This window comes from Equus quagga, chromosome 22 (genome assembly GCF_021613505.1).
Source record: "Equus quagga isolate Etosha38 chromosome 22, UCLA_HA_Equagga_1.0, whole genome shotgun sequence".
Taxonomy (NCBI): domain Eukaryota; kingdom Metazoa; phylum Chordata; class Mammalia; order Perissodactyla; family Equidae; genus Equus; species Equus quagga.
This window is the reverse complement of record NC_060288.1, coordinates 4,003,555-4,022,061: the sequence shown is the minus strand read 5'-3', so window position 1 is coordinate 4,022,061 and position 18,507 is coordinate 4,003,555. Positions and strand designations below refer to the sequence as shown.

The following is an 18,507-nucleotide window of genomic DNA, read 5'->3' as shown; positions in this document are numbered from 1 at the left end:
TTATCAGGCACTCACACTCTGGCATGAATTTATTTGATAATGGAATCTAAGAAAGTTAGGGCTGGAGAAGAACTTAAAAGTCATATGAGCCAAACTCATTTTAAAGATGACAAAGTTGAGGCTCAGAAGAGTGAAGTAACTTACTTAAGGTCACACAGTTAGTTATAAATGAGAGGAGAACTTAAGTTTTTTGATAATTCTCATCTTCTTCTCTAGACTTGGGGTAGACTAGGTTAGAGAAGGGGGAAGGGGAGGAAATGAGATGATTTAGCAGGATCTCATGAGGTAATAGATGGTCAGCCAGAAATTGGGTAAGCTCTTAAAGATGAGAAGAGAAAAAGGGAACAGTGGTTGCGTGGGTTCAAGATTAGCAAGCAGTTCCAATTTATGAAAAGCCCAGACCTGAGGAGATGGGTTGAGTACACCCAAGTAGATTTGAGGAGGGAAATGGAGTCACATATTTCTAAAATTAAACGTCTGAAAACTATTTTAACATTGTTTCTCTAATATAACCCAATAAAATCAAGTAAAAACTTCCTTCTCACAACAAAATCTCACTTGATTCCCCAGAAAGTACACCAAAAGTCCCATGGACACATTTTCTTCTTTATTCTCCTGTCACTATTTCTGCAGTGAGCATATATAAATTTACAGTGAAAAAAGTATGCATGCATATATATGTGTGTGTGTGCACAAGCTTGTAATTTTTAGAGATAACTGGAAAGATCATCATGTCTTTGAGTTTGACTCGGGTGAGAAACCATTAAACGGAGACTCAGGAGACCAAGTCACGGATTCCATTTTGGACATCTATCAGCTTTGTGACCTTAGGCAAGTCACTCTGAATTTCTGTAAAATGAGCATAATAATACTTGCCCTACCTCATTGACCAGGTTCCTGTGAGGACTGAATAAGATACTATAGTGCTAAAGTGTTAGGAAACTATAAAGTACTACTAGGATGGAGGTAAATTGCTGAGGATCATTTATTAGCTCCAAGTTAAGGTTTTTTCTGTGCTATCTGCCACCCTGATCATTCTGGCTCCACAGCTGCACGTGACAGGGCTGCACTTCTGCACTTCAGGAGTTTCTCCCCCAGGGTTGGTTTTACCTAATTAGTATTGAATCACCTTGAGATGCAGAGCATCTTTGGTCCCCTCAGCAAGATCCTTCACCCACACTTTCCCCTTTAGAACGGCACATCCATCTGACCTGCAGGAGGAGAAGTAGGTAGAGGGAGGGAGAAGCAAGGGGCCTTGTCACTGACACTGGACTGTTGCTGTGTAGGTGATAGACAGAAACCCAGCCTCAAGTTCTCCACAGAGAGTGTGGACACTTGCTCTTCAGAGTCTATTCTCTCTATCCAAATAATAGAGACCAAGATTCCTGATTTTCCTCTAAGTCACTCCTCTCCAGACTGGGAGAGGTACAACAGAATCCTGGATATGTTTCTAAAGAAGTCCTGCTACTCTGGCATTCCCTCATCACAGTGAGTGTTCCTCTGGGGGGAGCGGTCACCAGAGAGTGAAGGTGTTTTCCTACCATAAGAGAAGGTTTTACTTAGATGTAATGAATTCTTAGTAACATAGATCCTATTTGAATAGAATTAACGATAATTCCATCCCAGTCTATGTCCTAGTAAAATCAGGAGTTTGTAGTGGTATATTCCTCCACATGCTGTTTTCCGTAAGTAAGGAGAATTTAGCTTAAAATATGTATCTTTTTCATATTAAGGATTCAGAAAGTTAAATATTCTTACTCTTTATCCCCTTGCTTCTTTAATGAACTTTTGCCCAATAAATGACTGAGGTTCCTTATGTATAATTTATATCTTATTTTTCTCACTCTAATATATTAAATATAATATTAATGGTACAGAGAAAATTTTGCTCAGTTCACACCACTCCGAACCCCTCATACCCTGTATAAGAGCTAGTGTCAAGAGTTAAACATTTATTATCAGTTAGTCATCAGCCAAAGATAGATATTTTCTCATTTCCACAGAATTGTTTTATGTGACAATAAACAATTGAAGAGTTAAAAGTTCAGACAAGCTAAAAACTTGGCATATAAACATGCACTTGATGATCTCTAAGTTTCTTGCCAACTCTGAGACACAATGGTCCACACAATGCAAGCCTTCCTCTCCAGAACTCTAGAATATACTGCACAGTTATGTAGAGTTTGCCCCCGATAGAGCAACTTTTAAATCTGTAAATTAGTACTGATAGTTACTATTTCCTTAATTCTTCCAAGTACCTCTTACTATTCTAAAAGTGTCACATGTATCAATTCACTTAATCATTTCAACGAACCTATGAGATGAGTACTAGCTACTTTGAAGGAAATGGAGACCCAATGGAGTTCGGTTGCTTTCAAAAGCCACAGAGTTAGAAGAATATGGCAAAATAAAAAGTTGAACTCAGGCAATCTGACTCCAGAATATGTCAAACCACTACACAGTACAACTTCCCAGTAAGGAACAACTTTTCTCACAAGAAAACTCTGATCCTTTTGCCTTTTGCAATCAAAGTACTGCACACGAGATTGCATGGGCTCCCCCAAAAATTCCCAATTCATGCAGGACTTTTCACTGTGTTGTCATAACGAGAGTAGTGGAGGCAGGGTGGTAAGAAGACCTACTGTTGTTCCCATTACTGCTATGTGTGGCAACCAGCTGAAGCTTTTCAAAATGGGAACTTGGGGGCATGGCCCTGACCTGGAAGATGCCTTGGAGACCTTTTGGTGGCTGTGGTCTTCCCATAGCAGGTGCAGTCATGGGAATTGAGCTTAATGGGAGCAGAGTCAGTACCTGGAAATACGGTGACCTGTGTGGGAGAGAAGATGGGAAATTTGAAAGCTGGAAATCTGTTTTGTAAAGGATCATCTGCTGGTGTCTACAGAACTGAGTCCATTCACACTTATTTGGAAGTTGCAGTCAAAATAATGTATAAGAAAATTGGAATGGTACAGAGAATCCTACATGAGGTGAAAATACACTACCAATAGGAATATACTTCTACTTTAGAGCTTTTTACTATTTTGAAGATTTCAATTATGTGTACCTAGTATTAGAAATGTACCATAAAAGAAAAAGGACACGATATTAAAGAACAGAATGAAAGCCTTCTCAAAAAACAAAGCTTAAGACTTTATGCACCAGATAATCACAAAAATGTTGTCTCTTCATATTCATGATATATTACACCAGGAACTCACTTCTTGCTTATGTATAACGTGAACATCAAGAATGCCAATTTGAGACTAGCAACTCAATTGAAAATGCCATATAAAAAGCAGTCTACGGTATGTGGAACTCGTAATCACATTTTCCCCAGAAATTACAACTCAAAGTGCACAAAGACTTAGATAATGCTTGGGCTGTATGCTTTATACATTACTTATTGGGAGACCACCTTTTGACACTGGCACAGCCAAAACCACAGTAAATAAAGCAACATTGGCAGATTACAAAATGCTAAATTTTCGGAAAAAAGTAAAACCTGAGGTGTGGAGCCACTATTGGATTATCAGAAATGTACATTGTGAACCATTACACCTCCTTTAACTGTTCACAGGTCAAAATCAATCAACTGAAAAACAAAAGGGTGGTGGTGAACGTATTTCATTCAGAGGAGGCACGTGCAAAGTTTCTAAATGAGTTGTTCATATAATCTAGTGATGGGAATGTGATTATTATTTATCATCCAAATGATGGAAAAGCTTTTCTCTTGTTGATAGAATGTGCTCACCCACTGGCAACATCAGTAGGTACAGACTTGACAATGTACAAAATAAGTATTGGAGGAAATAGGAATATGTTTCCAGATTTGTTCAGCTTTTAAACGCTAAGTCTCTAAAAATCTTTTATTTTACAAAGTACTGTAAATGCATTTTGATGAAAAATTACCCTGGTGTTTATTTTATTTAATTTTTTTGAGGACGATTAGCCCTGAGCTAACATCTGCTGCCAATCCTCCTCTTTCTTGCTGAGGAAGACTGGCCCTGAGCTAACATCCATGCCCATCTTCCTCTACTTTACATGTGGGATGCCTTCCACAGCATGGCTTGCCAAGCGGTGCCATGTCCACACCCAGGATCCAAATCGGTGAATCCCGGGCCACTGAAGCGGAATGCACGCACCTAACCACTGTGCCACTGGGCCGGCCCCCTGGTGTCAATTTTGAGGTTCGGTTTTATGAGGGGGTAAAAATAATCAAAAGAGAAGATTTATGTCAGATAGTTGAAAAAACTAAAGAATCTTACATCTTGGTAAGAGAAAGTACAGTTAATAGCTTGAAAGAAAACATAAAAATATATATGGTCCATGATAACGAGAGTCATTGCATTTGTTCATCACTGGAATCCATAATTTAAGGAGACGAAAATAAAACTTTTGTCCACACAAAAACCAGCACAGGGATGATTATTCATAATTGCCAAAACTTGGAAGCAACCAAGGCGCCCTTCAATACGTGAATGGATAAATAAACTCAGGTTCATCCTGACAACGGTATATTATTCAGTGCTAAAAAGAAATGAGTGTTCAAGCCATGATAATACATGGAGGAACCATAAAAGCATATTACTGAGTGAAAGAAGTCAATCTGAAAAGGCTATATACTGTATGATTCCAACAATATGACATTCTGGCAAAGGCAAAACCATAGAGACAGTAAAAGGATGAGGGGCTGCCAGGGGTTGGGGGAGGGAGGGATGAATAAGGGAAACACAGAGGATTTTTACTTTAGTGAAACTATTCCGTATGACACTTTAATGGTGGATACATATGGTTATATGCTGCCAAAACCCATAGAATGTACAACACCAGGAGTACATTACAGACTTTGGATGATAATGATGTGTCCTTGTGGGTTCATAGTTTGTAACAAGTGTTCCACTCTGGTGTGGGAAGTTGTGCTTGTGTGGGGCAGGAGATATATGAGAACTCTCTGTACTTTCTGCTCAGTTTTTCTATGAACGTAAAACTGCTCCAAAAACCAAAGTCTATTAAAAAAAGAACCTGTTATGTGACTTCAGACAATTCACTTAACCTCTCTGGTTTGTTTTTGCACATGTAAAATGATCAGAGATTCATAGGTCATTCTTAAGGTGCTTTCCAACTCTATGATTCAATCATGTTTGTGATCTACAAATTTACCTACGAAAAAATCAATTGATAGATTAGGTTAATCTAACGGAAATTTTAAACAACAAAAGTCAACATGTTCAAAAGTAGAATAGCACTTATATTTCTTCCAGATCATACAAACAATGATTTTGATGTAATAGCTATTTTTATATATTGATATATCTTAAAAGTTTACCAAATGTTTTTACTCAATGGCATTGTTTCCTATCTATAATCCTGTCAGTAAGTCAGAACAGGAATTATTTCTCTTATTTTTTACTAATTTTCAAAAATATTGGAGGCAGGGTGAATGAGAAAAGGTAATACAAGAATAACCTGTCTTTTGCAGAGAGTGTTTTGTGTAGAATATACATAACAGATCCTCTAATTCTCCAAGGATAGTCAAAGCCTCCCGGACCCTGGGAAGAGCTCCAGTGATCAGGCTGATACAACCATCTGCCATCTTTCCACTTCTCTTCGAGAACCATTATTTTAGGCGGTTGCCCACACCCAACCGGAGGATTAACTTGTAGGGAATTTTCTCTCAGCTCTGTTCCCATAGATTTTTGCTTTTACTCTTATATAGAGATTAGTCAGAGTATTGTTTCATTAATGGGGTTAGACATAACCCTACAAGCATCAGAATCTCTATCCTAGCGGCCAGCCTGTGGCAGTGTGGTTAAGTTCACACACTCTGCTTCGATGGCCCAGGGTTTGTCAGTTTGGACCCTCGGTGCTGACTTAGACACCCCTCATCAGGCCATGCTGAGGTGGCATCCCACGTAGAGGAACTAGAATGACCTACAACTAAGATATATAACTATGTACTGGGGCTTTAGGGAGAGAAAAGAAAAAGAACTGATGTTAGCTCAGGGCCAATCTTCCTCAGCAAAAAAGAAATGTGTTTAGAATTGATCTAAATTAAGAAAAAAAAAAGAATTTCTACCCTAATTACTCATTTGTTCAATAGCCATTTAACAGGCAAACTTAGTAGGCTAGTCCCTGAGCTAGAGAGTAGAGAGAGAAAGATTAAGGGCACCAATTCTACCTTCAAGGAGCTCACTAGTGGAGAAATGGACAAATGGAGTATTTCAACACAATGGAATAAGGGCTATATAAATACAAATAGAGTGTATAGGAGCATAGAACCATAGTCCCTAACCCAGAACAGAGGGCAGCAGAGGAAGAATGGGGCTTTACATGGACAAATCAGGAAATGAGAGGATGGGACTAGCAATGGTGTGTGGTAAGAATAGACCTCCTTATATTAAGTAATATATGAATTGCATTTTCAAGGGCGTAGTACATACGCAAGTGAAAGAAAGTTTAGAAAATTCCAGGGAGAGAGAGAACAGTGCACAAAGAACAGTGGTGAAAACATGTTCTCTTTGAAGAAGTACACATAGTTCAATATGACTGGAGCAAAAAAGAATTCAAAGGGTGATGGGTCAGTGAAGCTAAACCATGACTGATGTCAAGAGCCATGCAGTGAAGTAGTTTCAATTTATCCTGAAAACAAAGCGAAAGATTTTTAAGCAGTGAAATGACTTTATTATATTTGTATATTTCAATAATACTTAAATTAAAGCTTGCCCATTGTAAATAAAGAAATACTTAAATGGCTCTGGCAGTAATTGGAAAGAAAAATTGTAGGAGTGCAGTAAATTGGGGAGTAATAATAAAGACAGGGCAACAAGTTTCAAGTCTGAAATGACGGGAAAGTATTATGAGATTAGACTTGAGGCAAAGAGATGAGTTAGGGACTTATTATGATATAATATTTCAATAGTAAAGGGCAAGGGATTGAAAACTATGGCAGTAGAATGGGAGATAAAGGGAAACTTGAAAAATAATATTAAGGCAGTAGGACTGGCAAGACCGGTGTTCTGTTGCATGTTAAGGAGCGACAACTTCCAGGTCTCTAACTGGTCAACTATGGCAACAGAGGTCCCTAGGGCCAGCTTCATGGACATTCAACCTGTGCAGTCACATAGGGTCTTGCATGCAGAAGGGCCTCATATTTGGATTAATGTTCTACTGTCAGTGTCTTGAAATTCTTAACAATTTTGAAGAACAATCCTTACATTTTCATTCTTCTTGGGGCCCCTCAAATTACATTGCCAGTTATGAGATACTATTCACCACCACGTGGAATAGATGAGGAAGATGAACTTTGTTCTTATAATGAGTGGTAAGTACAGCTTGGACCTGTCACTAAGCAGTCAGCTCTCTGCTCAAGACCTTGAGCGAGTTGGTGAAGGTTCTATAAGCCTTTGCTCCTGCCTTAATGGAAGGTATTCAGTGTATGTTTGATGTATTAAAATATGTCATATAAAGCCTCTTTAGAGCAGTCAAGTGAAGATATCTAGTACATGGCAAGAGAGATCCAACTAGAAACAAAACATTGGGAGTTATTAGCTTAGAGATGATGACTGAAGTCTTTGAGTGGATGTGATCACCTAGAGAGAGGGAGCAAAGCGAGAAGAGAGGGAAGCCTTGACCTGAACTATGGAGATCCCCAAAGGTAAGCTAGAACCCATGCAATGAGGCAGAATAACCAAGAAAGGGAAGCCACGCCTCTAGTGCTTATCAGTGATGACTTTAAGTCAGACTGTGCTCCAGGCCTGACTCTGCCACTTACAAAAAGTATGACCTTAGGCTTTTACTTAACTTTTCCAGGCTACAGTTTCCTCAGCTGAATTATGGGAATAACAATAGCACCTAACTCCCAGGGCTGTTATAAGGGTTAAATGAGATACTCCTTGGGAGATGCTTACCATAGGATTTGGCATTGAAAAAAGATAATGACTGTGAACTGTTAGTTTTGAAGCACAATCAAAAGGAATAGATGTCACGGGAGATGTCAGGAAAAGAGTTTTTTAAAAAAAGGAGAAGTAGGCAAAATCCAGATGCCTGAACAATTAAGGAAAGGACTAGAAAATCCCAATAGATTTATGAACAAAGAGGTAATTAATGAGTTGTACAAGAACAGTCTCGGTGTACCAGAATGATTCGGACTGATTGTTTTGACAATTCAGATTTCGACTTCATCACTTCAAAACTGAAACTAAGTATATCAGATGCTGCCACAAGTAAACATATAAATGATACCCTAAAAATTTCCATTATGAACATCTCTTTTCCTTTTCTGAATACTCCTTGATCTATTTCCAAAAGGCCCTAACACCAAGTCTAAGAGAAATGGAACCATTGTTGTGCACCAATACCACTGTAGTTCATGGGAAAGTTGATTATAGGACCTATAACTCTGAAACTCCAAGCCCTACTGTTAGGAAAGGAAGTTTCTTGGTATGATTATGTCTAATCAACTTCCTCTAGGTAAATAAGAAAGATGATAAGCAGAGCTTCATGGAGGGTGTGGCCATTGTGTTCTTCACTGCAGAATAAGTCTCTGGGGCTGTGCCTAAAGTGGTGCAACAGAGACCAGCACAAACTTCCACCTGGCATCAAGACCCCTGTTCTAAAGCTATTAGGGTCCACAGTGAGATAGGGAAGTAGTTATAATAAAGTTGAAAATATCTATATGTTCAGGGCTGAAATAGAAAAAGGTGTCAGTGATTGAAGAAAAGATATAGTCAAAGATAGGAAAGAAACCCAGAAAAACATAATATTATAAAAGGATTTCCAGAATAAGGGGAAAGGAGTTATGAGAAAAATAGCACTTACATTATCTGATAAGCGCTTCATTTTTGGTTTCTCATTCTATTTCCTGCAGATGCATAAACAAAGGCACTTGTTAAAAAGCCACAGAGCGAAGAGGCAATAGAGTAGAGATTCATGCTCCAGTAGGCCTGGCTGAGTTAACAGTGCGAAAGTTCTGGGCTGAGAGGCAGCAAGTCAGAATTCTAGTCCAATTCTGATGCGAACAGTCAGGATGACATGCGATAAGTCATTCCACTCCCATAAATCTCAAGTTTTTCATATGTTTAATGAGGGTGTTGAACTAAATCGTTTATTCTATAAATGTCCCTTTCAGTTCTGATATTTTATGATTCTATTACATTGTTAAAGAAAATTCTTGAGAGGGTGCAGAAGAAATAGGTGAAAAATAGCATGACTAGCATAAACAAAAATAAATGAGCCATTTTTTCATCTGAGATTGAAGGAAAGAAGAAGAATATGATTAAGCACATAAAGTTTGAGAAATTGGAAATACATAAGAATGGAATGGAGGTGTAAGAACCTGAACTTCAAGACTGGTTGGATACCGGGCTGAGGGGAAGTAGATAACTGAGGATTGCTCTGAGGTGTCTGATGGACCATAAATCAATCAGCCTACTTTTGACAAAAAACCTTCAAAGCTGAACCCTCTGTGGAAACTGTTAAATGCATTATCAGAGCACTTCCTACTCTTAGATTTTGCATTTATCTTAGAGAAAAGGTGAAAGGAGAAGATGTGCATAGGTAAATTAGCTTCCAAATGAACTTGTTTATAACCTCATGACCTAAGTTCAGGGTCCACTGGGCAAAAGGCCGACTGTTCAGAATTTCTACCATCCATGGCCTGGAACATATGGGCTCCACATGACAGTGAATTCCAACTGTGAGGGCACTTTTAACAGACAGCTGACAGCCTGATCTAGTGAACAGAGCAATGGCTTGGAAATCAAGATACTTCAGCTCTAGTCTTCACTCTGCTAATAACTAGTGGAGTGACAGCGGACAGGGTTATGCACATGTGTGTGCCTCAGTTTACTAATCCATAAAGTGGATCTGGTAGTACCTACTTCATAGGTAAAATCATCCATCTGAGTGGTAGGTTCACAGAAGATGTTTGATAAAAGAGGAGAGCTAAATCAAATCATCTGCTCAGGCTCTTAAGTTTGTTGGTATCCACTACCTCATTTGTCAAACTTAAAAAAATACGCATCTTCCTTGAATGTGATCAAAGATTTCAAAAAGTGATTAAATATTATTTCTTAAAGGAAATCAAAGCAATCATAATCTTAGAATATGCTGTTCAAACTACATGCAGAACCCTTTTGAGGTTCTGATATGCATTTAGAGCCCTCCTCTCCACTGTACTCTCTGCCCGTCACTGAAATATCTGTCTAACCTAAGCAACTTCTAGTTTTAATAGTTTACTCCTTTGGGATAAATACTCAGTGGTCAAAGTCCACTCTGGACCAGATTCCTGTCAGGGTATTTGGGATCAGCCGTGGCCAAAGATCTGACTCACTTCCCCTTTTCCAAACTAGAACAAATTTGCCTCTGGGTTTAAAATGAATCTTCTTATATTACACATGTATGAAAAGTGACAAACAACTAGCAATAGGATATAGTGGAGTATATGAAGCCCTGTGGGTTAAAACTAATTCAGCACGACATTGTTTTTCCAAAAGGTCCTTACCTGGCCTGGCCCATTGAGCCTGCATTGTACATCTGCTTTAAGTATTTACAATGTCCCAAAGACAAGAATGATGCCCCTAAAGATAGGGATGTAACCTCCCCCGTATCAGCATTTCTTTCATTTCTTTAAGGATAAGCATCTCTTCCTGGGAACTGACAAACAAATGATAAGTAATAGAATATGTTAGAGTACATGGGGATGCCATTTGGCATAAAACTAATTTTACCTGACCTTGTTTTTCCAAAAGGGTCTGACGTGGCCGTTGGGTATGCATTGTATATCTGCTTTAAGCATTTGCTCTGTCCCAAAGACAAGAACAAATGCCCTTAAGATAAAGATGCAACTTCCCCTACATCGCATTTCCTTAAGGATAAGCATCTTTCCCTAGGCTAGAGATTGATTGCTGCACTCACCTGTAACCACTCAGCTCGAGAGAGTAGACCTGCTACCTGCTGTTTGAATAGCTGTGCTGTGCTGGCTAGGCCATCTCATGACTGCTGTAAAAGGGACATTCCTATCATATGTGATGTATGCTCTTTGTTCCAAGACAGTATATAACCACTGTGTACATCCCACTTCTTTGGTGCCCTTCCTTCCTTGGGGAAGGAATGCCCTGGGCTAGTCCTCAGATCTGGCTCATAATAACTCATCCCAATTTCGATTTATAGATTGGTTATGGATTATTTGCATCGATAAAAGAAAGGAGGAATTTTTTTCTGGGATGGTTTTGTTTGCTTGTTTGTTTTTATCAGCAGCCTTTATTTACTCAGCTTGTGTCAGAGAAAGTCCATGCAGACTGGAATTCAACCTCAGGCCAAGGTTCTCCCCTGTTGCTCAGACACTCAATAATTAACTACAATGAAAAAATACTATCCAAAGCTCCCTTAACCTGGGTCTTTGATATATTTGAGGCAGTTGGCTCTTCAGTAGCAGCTTCAGTGCAGATACTTCAAACAAAATTATGGAGCCTCAAAGTCAGGATTTGAAGACAACACCATCATTGTCTTTAGAACGATTTCACATTTCTGAAGACTATGGTTTTCTTCTTCCAAATCCTCTGGTAAGGATGGAGCTGGGACCAGCTCAGAATACATTTCTTGAGATACTGATTTGTTTGTTTGTTTGTTTAATTTATGTTGTCGTTAAGAGAGATGCAATATAAATACCAAGTCCTTGACCTGGGGAAAATGCTACAAATACCGCACAGTGGAATAGCCAACAAAAGAGAAGTACAGCCACAGCAGAGGTCAGTTCAAATGGAATATTTTAATGCCAGTTTGTTTTTAATAGATTGTCAATCAGTCCGGTAAACTTATGAACAAATCTGTGGTTACGAAAAATAAGACAGAACTTAGAGAGAGATCAGTTACGTGAGCAAATCAGTTTATCTTGACCTGCAAGTGAGAAAGCAGAGAGAACAGAAAGGACATTGGGTGCTTTCCGATGGTAGGAGGTATTTAATACTCATGGAAATTGCTGAGAAGAAGGAACTCTTGAGAACAAACGGGACGTATTTCTAAATTCTACTTAAGGTGCAACCTGTAATACAATTCTATCTCTTCAGTTAATCTTTATCAACATTGTTTACTCTTTGAATGTGGTCTGACACCTAGAATGTTAAAACTGTAAAATTTTTTTAAAACCATATGGTCTCCACCCCTTCCTTTCATATCTGGGCAAGCCAAAGTTTAGAGGAAGTGGCTTGCCCAAAGTCATATTGTAGCAAAAACAGAACTAGTACATGGGACTCTTGACGTCTTTTTTCTGCTATATCAGAAATAATTGCCAAGACTACTCAGCTAAGAATCTAAGGATCCAATGTTGCAGTCATTGCAATAACTTGTTGGATCCAATTTGTCCCCCTATAGGCCTAAATTGTTATTTAACTGTGATTAAAGAATGGTCTGGAATTCAATGAGCTTTTATTGAATACCTATTCTGATGCTTATTTACTTCTGAGTGTTACTAGAAGAAGACAGGATCTATTCACTGGTCCAAAATCTCTCTGCAGAGCTGTAAGCTGTGAGACCACGTTACAGATATGCAAGTAACTTAAGCACTAAAAGTAATGACTTCAGAATTTTATGCATAGTAGGCTTGTAGCCCAGAGTAGTGGACTATGTTCTCTGACACAGCCACTAGGGTGACCAAGAGTCTCCACCTTTCTAGGAATTGAAGAAGTTCCCAAAATCCAGGACTTGCAGAGCTAAACCAGGAAACTCCTGGGGAAAACAGAATGAGTCAGTCACCCTGACTTGCACTTACTAACTCTCTTGTGATCTTGAATGAATCACAAGCATTGCCTGACTCTCAGTTTTCATATCTATTTGATGGAGATCTAGTGCCACTCCCACTGGATTGCTGTGGAGCATTAAAGCACTTTGATAAATCCACTGTAAGGACTAGAAGCCAGCCCCCCTGACCTTCAGTCCAGTGCTCGTTAAAAACTCCATTTTGCATGTGTAACTTGATTTGGGAATATTCCCCTTATCTCTAGTTTACAAAGAAGAAAAGGTCAATAGGCTAACATGCTCTTATTGCAATTAAACACGCACATTGAGCTTAGGAAAAATGATACTATAAAGTATGTAAACATTGGGTAGGGCTGTAATTATTGAGTTCCCATCTTTGTTATTTCCTTTTCATAAATAAGAAAACCAAATGAGAAACAATAAGGACATCAAGAGCTTGTGACACTCTGAGCCAGATCATATTTATCCTGTGATTTGGTTGACGGTGACTCTTTACAAGAAATTTCCATTTCTGAGCTCATATAAAAACTTCCCTGGAAAACTGGGTCTACTCTATCATAGTCACATGTTAGACTTCTGAAAATGTCAGTCTTTGTTTCAGTTTCAGTTTTCTCTTATTTGTGTGAATTGTAAACATACCCCTTTCTGGGAAGAGGTGGGGAAGGAAGTTTTCAGAAGAATCTGCTGCAGGTTGCTCCACCCATCAGGGGAGATTCTGTCACCAGCATCAGCAGGCAGCAGCAGTGCTGCAGTTGACCACAAATTGGGAAATAACAGCCCTTGACTGGGCTAAGCGCATGGATAGGCTGTCCTTTCTTTCAGTTTAAAGGCAAGTGATGGGAGGGCTCTTCTTTCATGTCAACCTGCCCAAAGATGCTCTTTCAGCAAGCTGAGTGGCTAACTATAAATCCTTACTTCTAAGTCTCTCTGAAGAAAACACAGTCAAGCTAATGAACAAGTAAACATATTGGCTTTGGGGGAGGGGGCTGAATTGGTTTCAAATACTCTTCTCAACTGTTTCTATAAACTCTTCAGTATCTCCAGGGTCCAATGTTTCAGTGAGGAAAATGCATACTTCTCAGACTCATGTCCATAAATATCCCACAAAAACACTTTGCCAGATCATTTGTTGCATGTGTGTGTGTTTGGGGAGGGGCGCCAGGGAAGTAATTTTTCTTTAGACATAAAGAATACGAGGAAATTAGTTTGGCAGGAAAGGAGGGGCCGAGGTAGATGACCACAGGAGATTAGATTGGAGTAGAACTGAGAGACCTGGAAAGTTTGGCTCAGGAATTTGGATTTCACACATCTGGTAAATGATGTGACGCAACTGGCATTTGAATATTTTCCTAGCAGAATGTTAAGTGCAGGGTGTGTTAGAGCAGTAGTTCCTGCTCCAAAACATCGAAGAGCTCTAAAAAATACTGATGGCAGAGCCGCCTCAGAACAGTTAATGCAGAATCTCCAGCCTAAAGGGCTCAGTACTTGAAAACCACAGAATACATAGAGGACAGCGTAGGTCCAGGTGAGAGATGAGGGGCTACACTTAGGAGGCCGGCTGTGGAAGGAAAGGTGTCACGGCTTTAGGAAACACTGAGAAGGGCTTGGAAATAGTTTAAACAAAAAAAACAAAGGAAAGGGGAAATTTTAAATGTGCCATGGAGCAGAAGAAAAGGACTGGTACCAATAGTCATAGGGAAGTTGGAAACTTTATTCTTTATAGAGATCAAGCAACTATTTAGGAAAAATCAATATATATATATGTACTCTATTGTAGAAATTCAAAGCACTTGATAGAAGCTGGGGACTTCTTAGAAGGAAGAGTAGAAACATAACTGCCACAGGAGGCTGTAGTTTCTACATAGAAAGTGTAGGTAGGAAGAATTCAGATATTTCCCTGAGAAATTACTGCCATCTCTGCTGGTTCTAAGGCATACCTGATAGGCAATGATAGACGTCTAGTAGAAATAGAGACACAGAGATCAGACTTCATAACAGTTAATGTAGATCAATACAGAGAAACATGTCGGGGAGGGGAAGGTTGGATTGGGTATGAATTTCTGTGCCAAAATTAAGGAACCAAGAAAAGTGAGTAGAGCCAAAGGGGAAACGGACTATCATGGATAAGGACGCAGGAGCAGGGACAGCCAAGGTGGTCCTCTGGAAACCGAAATTTTAAACAATGAAGCAACTTAGAGTGTTCTCACTCCGGATATCTAAGCTGTAGAGAAACGTGAGGAAACGGGGAGAGATGAAAAATTGGGCATAAGAAAATAAATACCTGCACTTTTCAGTCAAAATGAAGGGACTGTATTAGTTTCCTAGGGCTGCTGGAACAAGTTACCACAATTTTGGTGGCTTAAAATAACAGAAATTTAGGGCCAGCCCCAGTTGCCTAGTGGTTAAGTTCTGTGTGCTCCACTTCGGTGGCCTGGGTTTGGTTCCCAGGCATGGACCTACATTCCCTTGTCAATGGCCATGCTGCTGTGGTGGCTCACATACAAAAAAAAAAGAGGGAAAGAGGAAGACTGGCAACAGATGTTAGCCCAGAGCAAATCTTCCGAAGTAAAAACATTAAATTAAATTAAAAATACCATAAATTTATTCTGTCAGAGTTCTGGAGGTCAGAAGTTTGAAATCAGGGTGTTAGCAGGTCCACTCTCATCCAAAGGAAGTAGGGGAGAATCTTCCCCTGCCTCTTCCATCTTCTCATGGCTCTAGGTGTTCCTTGCTGTGGCGGAATAAGTCCATTGTCTATCTCCATCTTCACATGGTCTTCTTCTCGGTGTCTGTGTCTTCTCCCATCCTGTCTATGTCTTCTCTCCTAAAGATCCACTTGAATCCAGGGTGACCTCATGTTTTGATCATTAACTTATTTTGCAAAGACTCTTTTTCCAAATAATGTCTCAATCACAGTTGAGGGGCATATCTTCTGGAAGAGGGGAGATCATTCAACCCACTACAGATAGTGAGGCGAAAAGATAAAGGATTAGAGGGAGGGAGGGACTTGGACAATAAGTACTAAAATATTGTCTTGTCCTGAGATTCCCAAACCTGACCACACAGGCATGGAAGGGTGAAAGGCAACGAAAAGTAGGGTACAAAGTATAAAATGATCAAGGAGTCACGGGGACACAGTTAAATATTGACTGGTTTTGCCAGAATAATGTTAACTTGTGTTCACAAGTATGACTTGATCTTCTGAAGAAAAATCAGGTCCTATGCTGTAAAATTGTAGCTTTAAGGTCAGAAGAAAGCTAGAATATGAGAAAACAGTATATGGGCTAAGGGTAGGCATTACGTTAGCCCACTTGAGCTCAAGCTCTAGCCTTGTTTATCATATGTGACCACAGTAATTATGTGACCAAGTCACATGGGAAAGGAGTCCTCTCCTGCTTAGGTTTAAAAGGGTAAATTAGAATCATGTTTCTGAAGCTGTGGCCTGTGGAGTGGGGAGAGGGAAGAGAAGCGAAGACATATGCTTGAGAGTGCATAAACACTAAGAAATTAAACTTTGTGTTTTTATTCTCTGACTAGACATAAAAACAAAAATTTTATGTTGCACTGATAACTTGCAATTGAAAGAATTTTTCCATAAAATAAGATTTTAGTTTCCAACTGAGGTCTTAAGATCTTCGGGAAATTATTCTCTGGGATCCATTACTCTAGTTGAGAAATAGTATATAGTTAATATGACAAATTCTGATTAACGGTATAGGCAGACTCTGTAATAGTCATACTGATTTGAGTTTGAATTCCAGCTAAATGTCTTATCAATTTTAAAACTACTAAGTCTTATTTAATCTCTTTGAACCTTATTTTCCTCATGTGAGGATAATACTTCATAGGCACGCTATGAGGATCAAAGTAAGAAACCAATGAAGGTAAATATTACTACTAGATAAAGTCCCTTAAAATTCTGACGCTGTGGTGTGACTCTAGAACTAACACTGGGCACCCCTTGCCCTGGCCTCCTCTTACTGACGACGGAATAAGTGAGGACCAGATTTTCTAAACAATGACTAATTTGCAAAAGAATGTTTTTATCCCATTTCATACCATAATTATGCCAATATTTATCAAACTATGTGTCTTACTTTGATTTTGAAGCATATGATTACTATAAATATCTCGCAACAGTCCCATCAATTGGCAAGCCATTGCTGGGAATTCTACTTCACAGTTCTTTTTTTCCCCAGTTTTATTGAGAAATAATTGACATACGTCACTGTATAAATTTAAGGTATACAGCACGATGATTCTATTTACATATATTGTGAAATGATTACCACAGTAGGTTCAGCCAACATCCATTATCTCACACAGATACAATAAAAAGAAAAGAAAGAAGAAAAGAAAAAAAGATTTCCTTCCTGTGATGAGAACTCTTAGGCTCTAACCTCTGGACTTTCCTGTGTATCACGCGGCAGTGCAGCTGTAGTCACCATGTTGTCATTACATCCCTAGTACCCAGTCACAAGGTACATAAGTACTAGGAATGTAATGTACAACATGATGACGATAGTTACATTTCTTTTAATTGATTATTTATTTTAGTATTAATCTTTAGAAATTGGGAGACTACAGAATTACGGTGGCTCAACCTTAGTCACAATATTTTTGTGAAAAAATATACCAAATGTGGCCATTTTATTAGTAAGTTAACAAGTGTATTAAATAAAAATTGAAAAACTAAAAAAAGTATGAAGTTGATTATTCCTAGCCCCACCACAGAATCAAAATACCTCCGGTATTTGGGGATAACTTATCTAAGAGTGAATATGTCTGTGTGTGCGTGTGTGTGTGTGTGTGTGTGTGTGTATGTTTACAAAATTGTAATCCTATTGCATATACAAACCTGCATTCTGCATTTTTAAACTCAATACTATAACATAAACCTTTGCCTGAAATTAATCAGTCTTAATAATATAATTTTAATGGTTGCATCAAATCCCATTTACATGGTATAACACCGAAACTTAAATGGCATTAGACATTTTGGTTAATTTCAATTTCCTCTCCTTATAAATCAAACTGATATATAAAACTTCTGTAACTATTCTACCCTTGATGTTTAATTCAAACCAAACCATTTGCACAAAAACTTCCCTATCTTTTTCCTAAAAATAACTTGTAATCACAGTTAATTTTGAAGGTAATTGTTTAGAACCTTTCCCCATCCTTCATTCTAACCTCCAACCATTCTCTCTGTCTAGTGTCAAATTAATGATCGTCCCTGGATTTACTATTTTTTTTTTTTTTTTTTTACTGGCATTTTATTTACTGTTTCAATTTAGTGAATTTTTTACATTACTTTCTATGTTTAAGGGCACTTAGGTAGATGCGTAGCATTCAGATAGATACTGAAGATTTGGATAGAAGGAGACCAGAACAAAAGACTCGAGCACCCTAGAAGGACTAATTAATTTGGTGCCAATTAAAAGTCGCAGTCTTTTTATTTGTCCAGTGTTTATTATGAGAAACGACTGACCTCTCATTCTAGGTGGAGAGAGAGGGCAGAGAAGGTGAACTTCTCTCTGTGGGAGCTGATCTCACAGCTACTGAGCTTCAGTCTCCAGTGTAGTTACCCATCCCTCAGGAAAAAAAGAAGAAAATCTTATCATTGTCGAGTACCACCCTGGAAGGCATTTTAGCAATCATTTATTGTTACTTTGGTATTTCTTCAAGCAGTTCATAAAAATATTCTCTCCAAATCTTTTCTATAATCTTTCTGGGTTTTCCTGAGTTCACGTA

At 38.7% G+C, this 18,507-nt stretch overlaps 1 protein-coding gene and 1 pseudogene across 1 annotated transcript in view; both read left to right on the top strand.

The window, feature by feature from the left end:
• The first annotated feature begins 2,792 nt into the window (after positions 1-2,792).
• Positions 2,793-4,478, top strand: LOC124231811 (serine/threonine-protein kinase PLK4-like; annotated as a pseudogene).
• Positions 4,479-11,377: 6,899 nt separating this feature from the next.
• Positions 11,378-18,507, top strand: part of IDO2 (indoleamine 2,3-dioxygenase 2) — a 54,485-nt gene continuing 47,355 nt past the window's right edge. Inside the window, exon 1 of the mRNA XM_046648389.1 lies at positions 11,378-11,561. Within this exon, the coding sequence (XP_046504345.1) occupies positions 11,463-11,561 (99 nt within the window). The 5' untranslated portion in view covers positions 11,378-11,462. The remainder of the gene's footprint in view (positions 11,562-18,507) is intronic.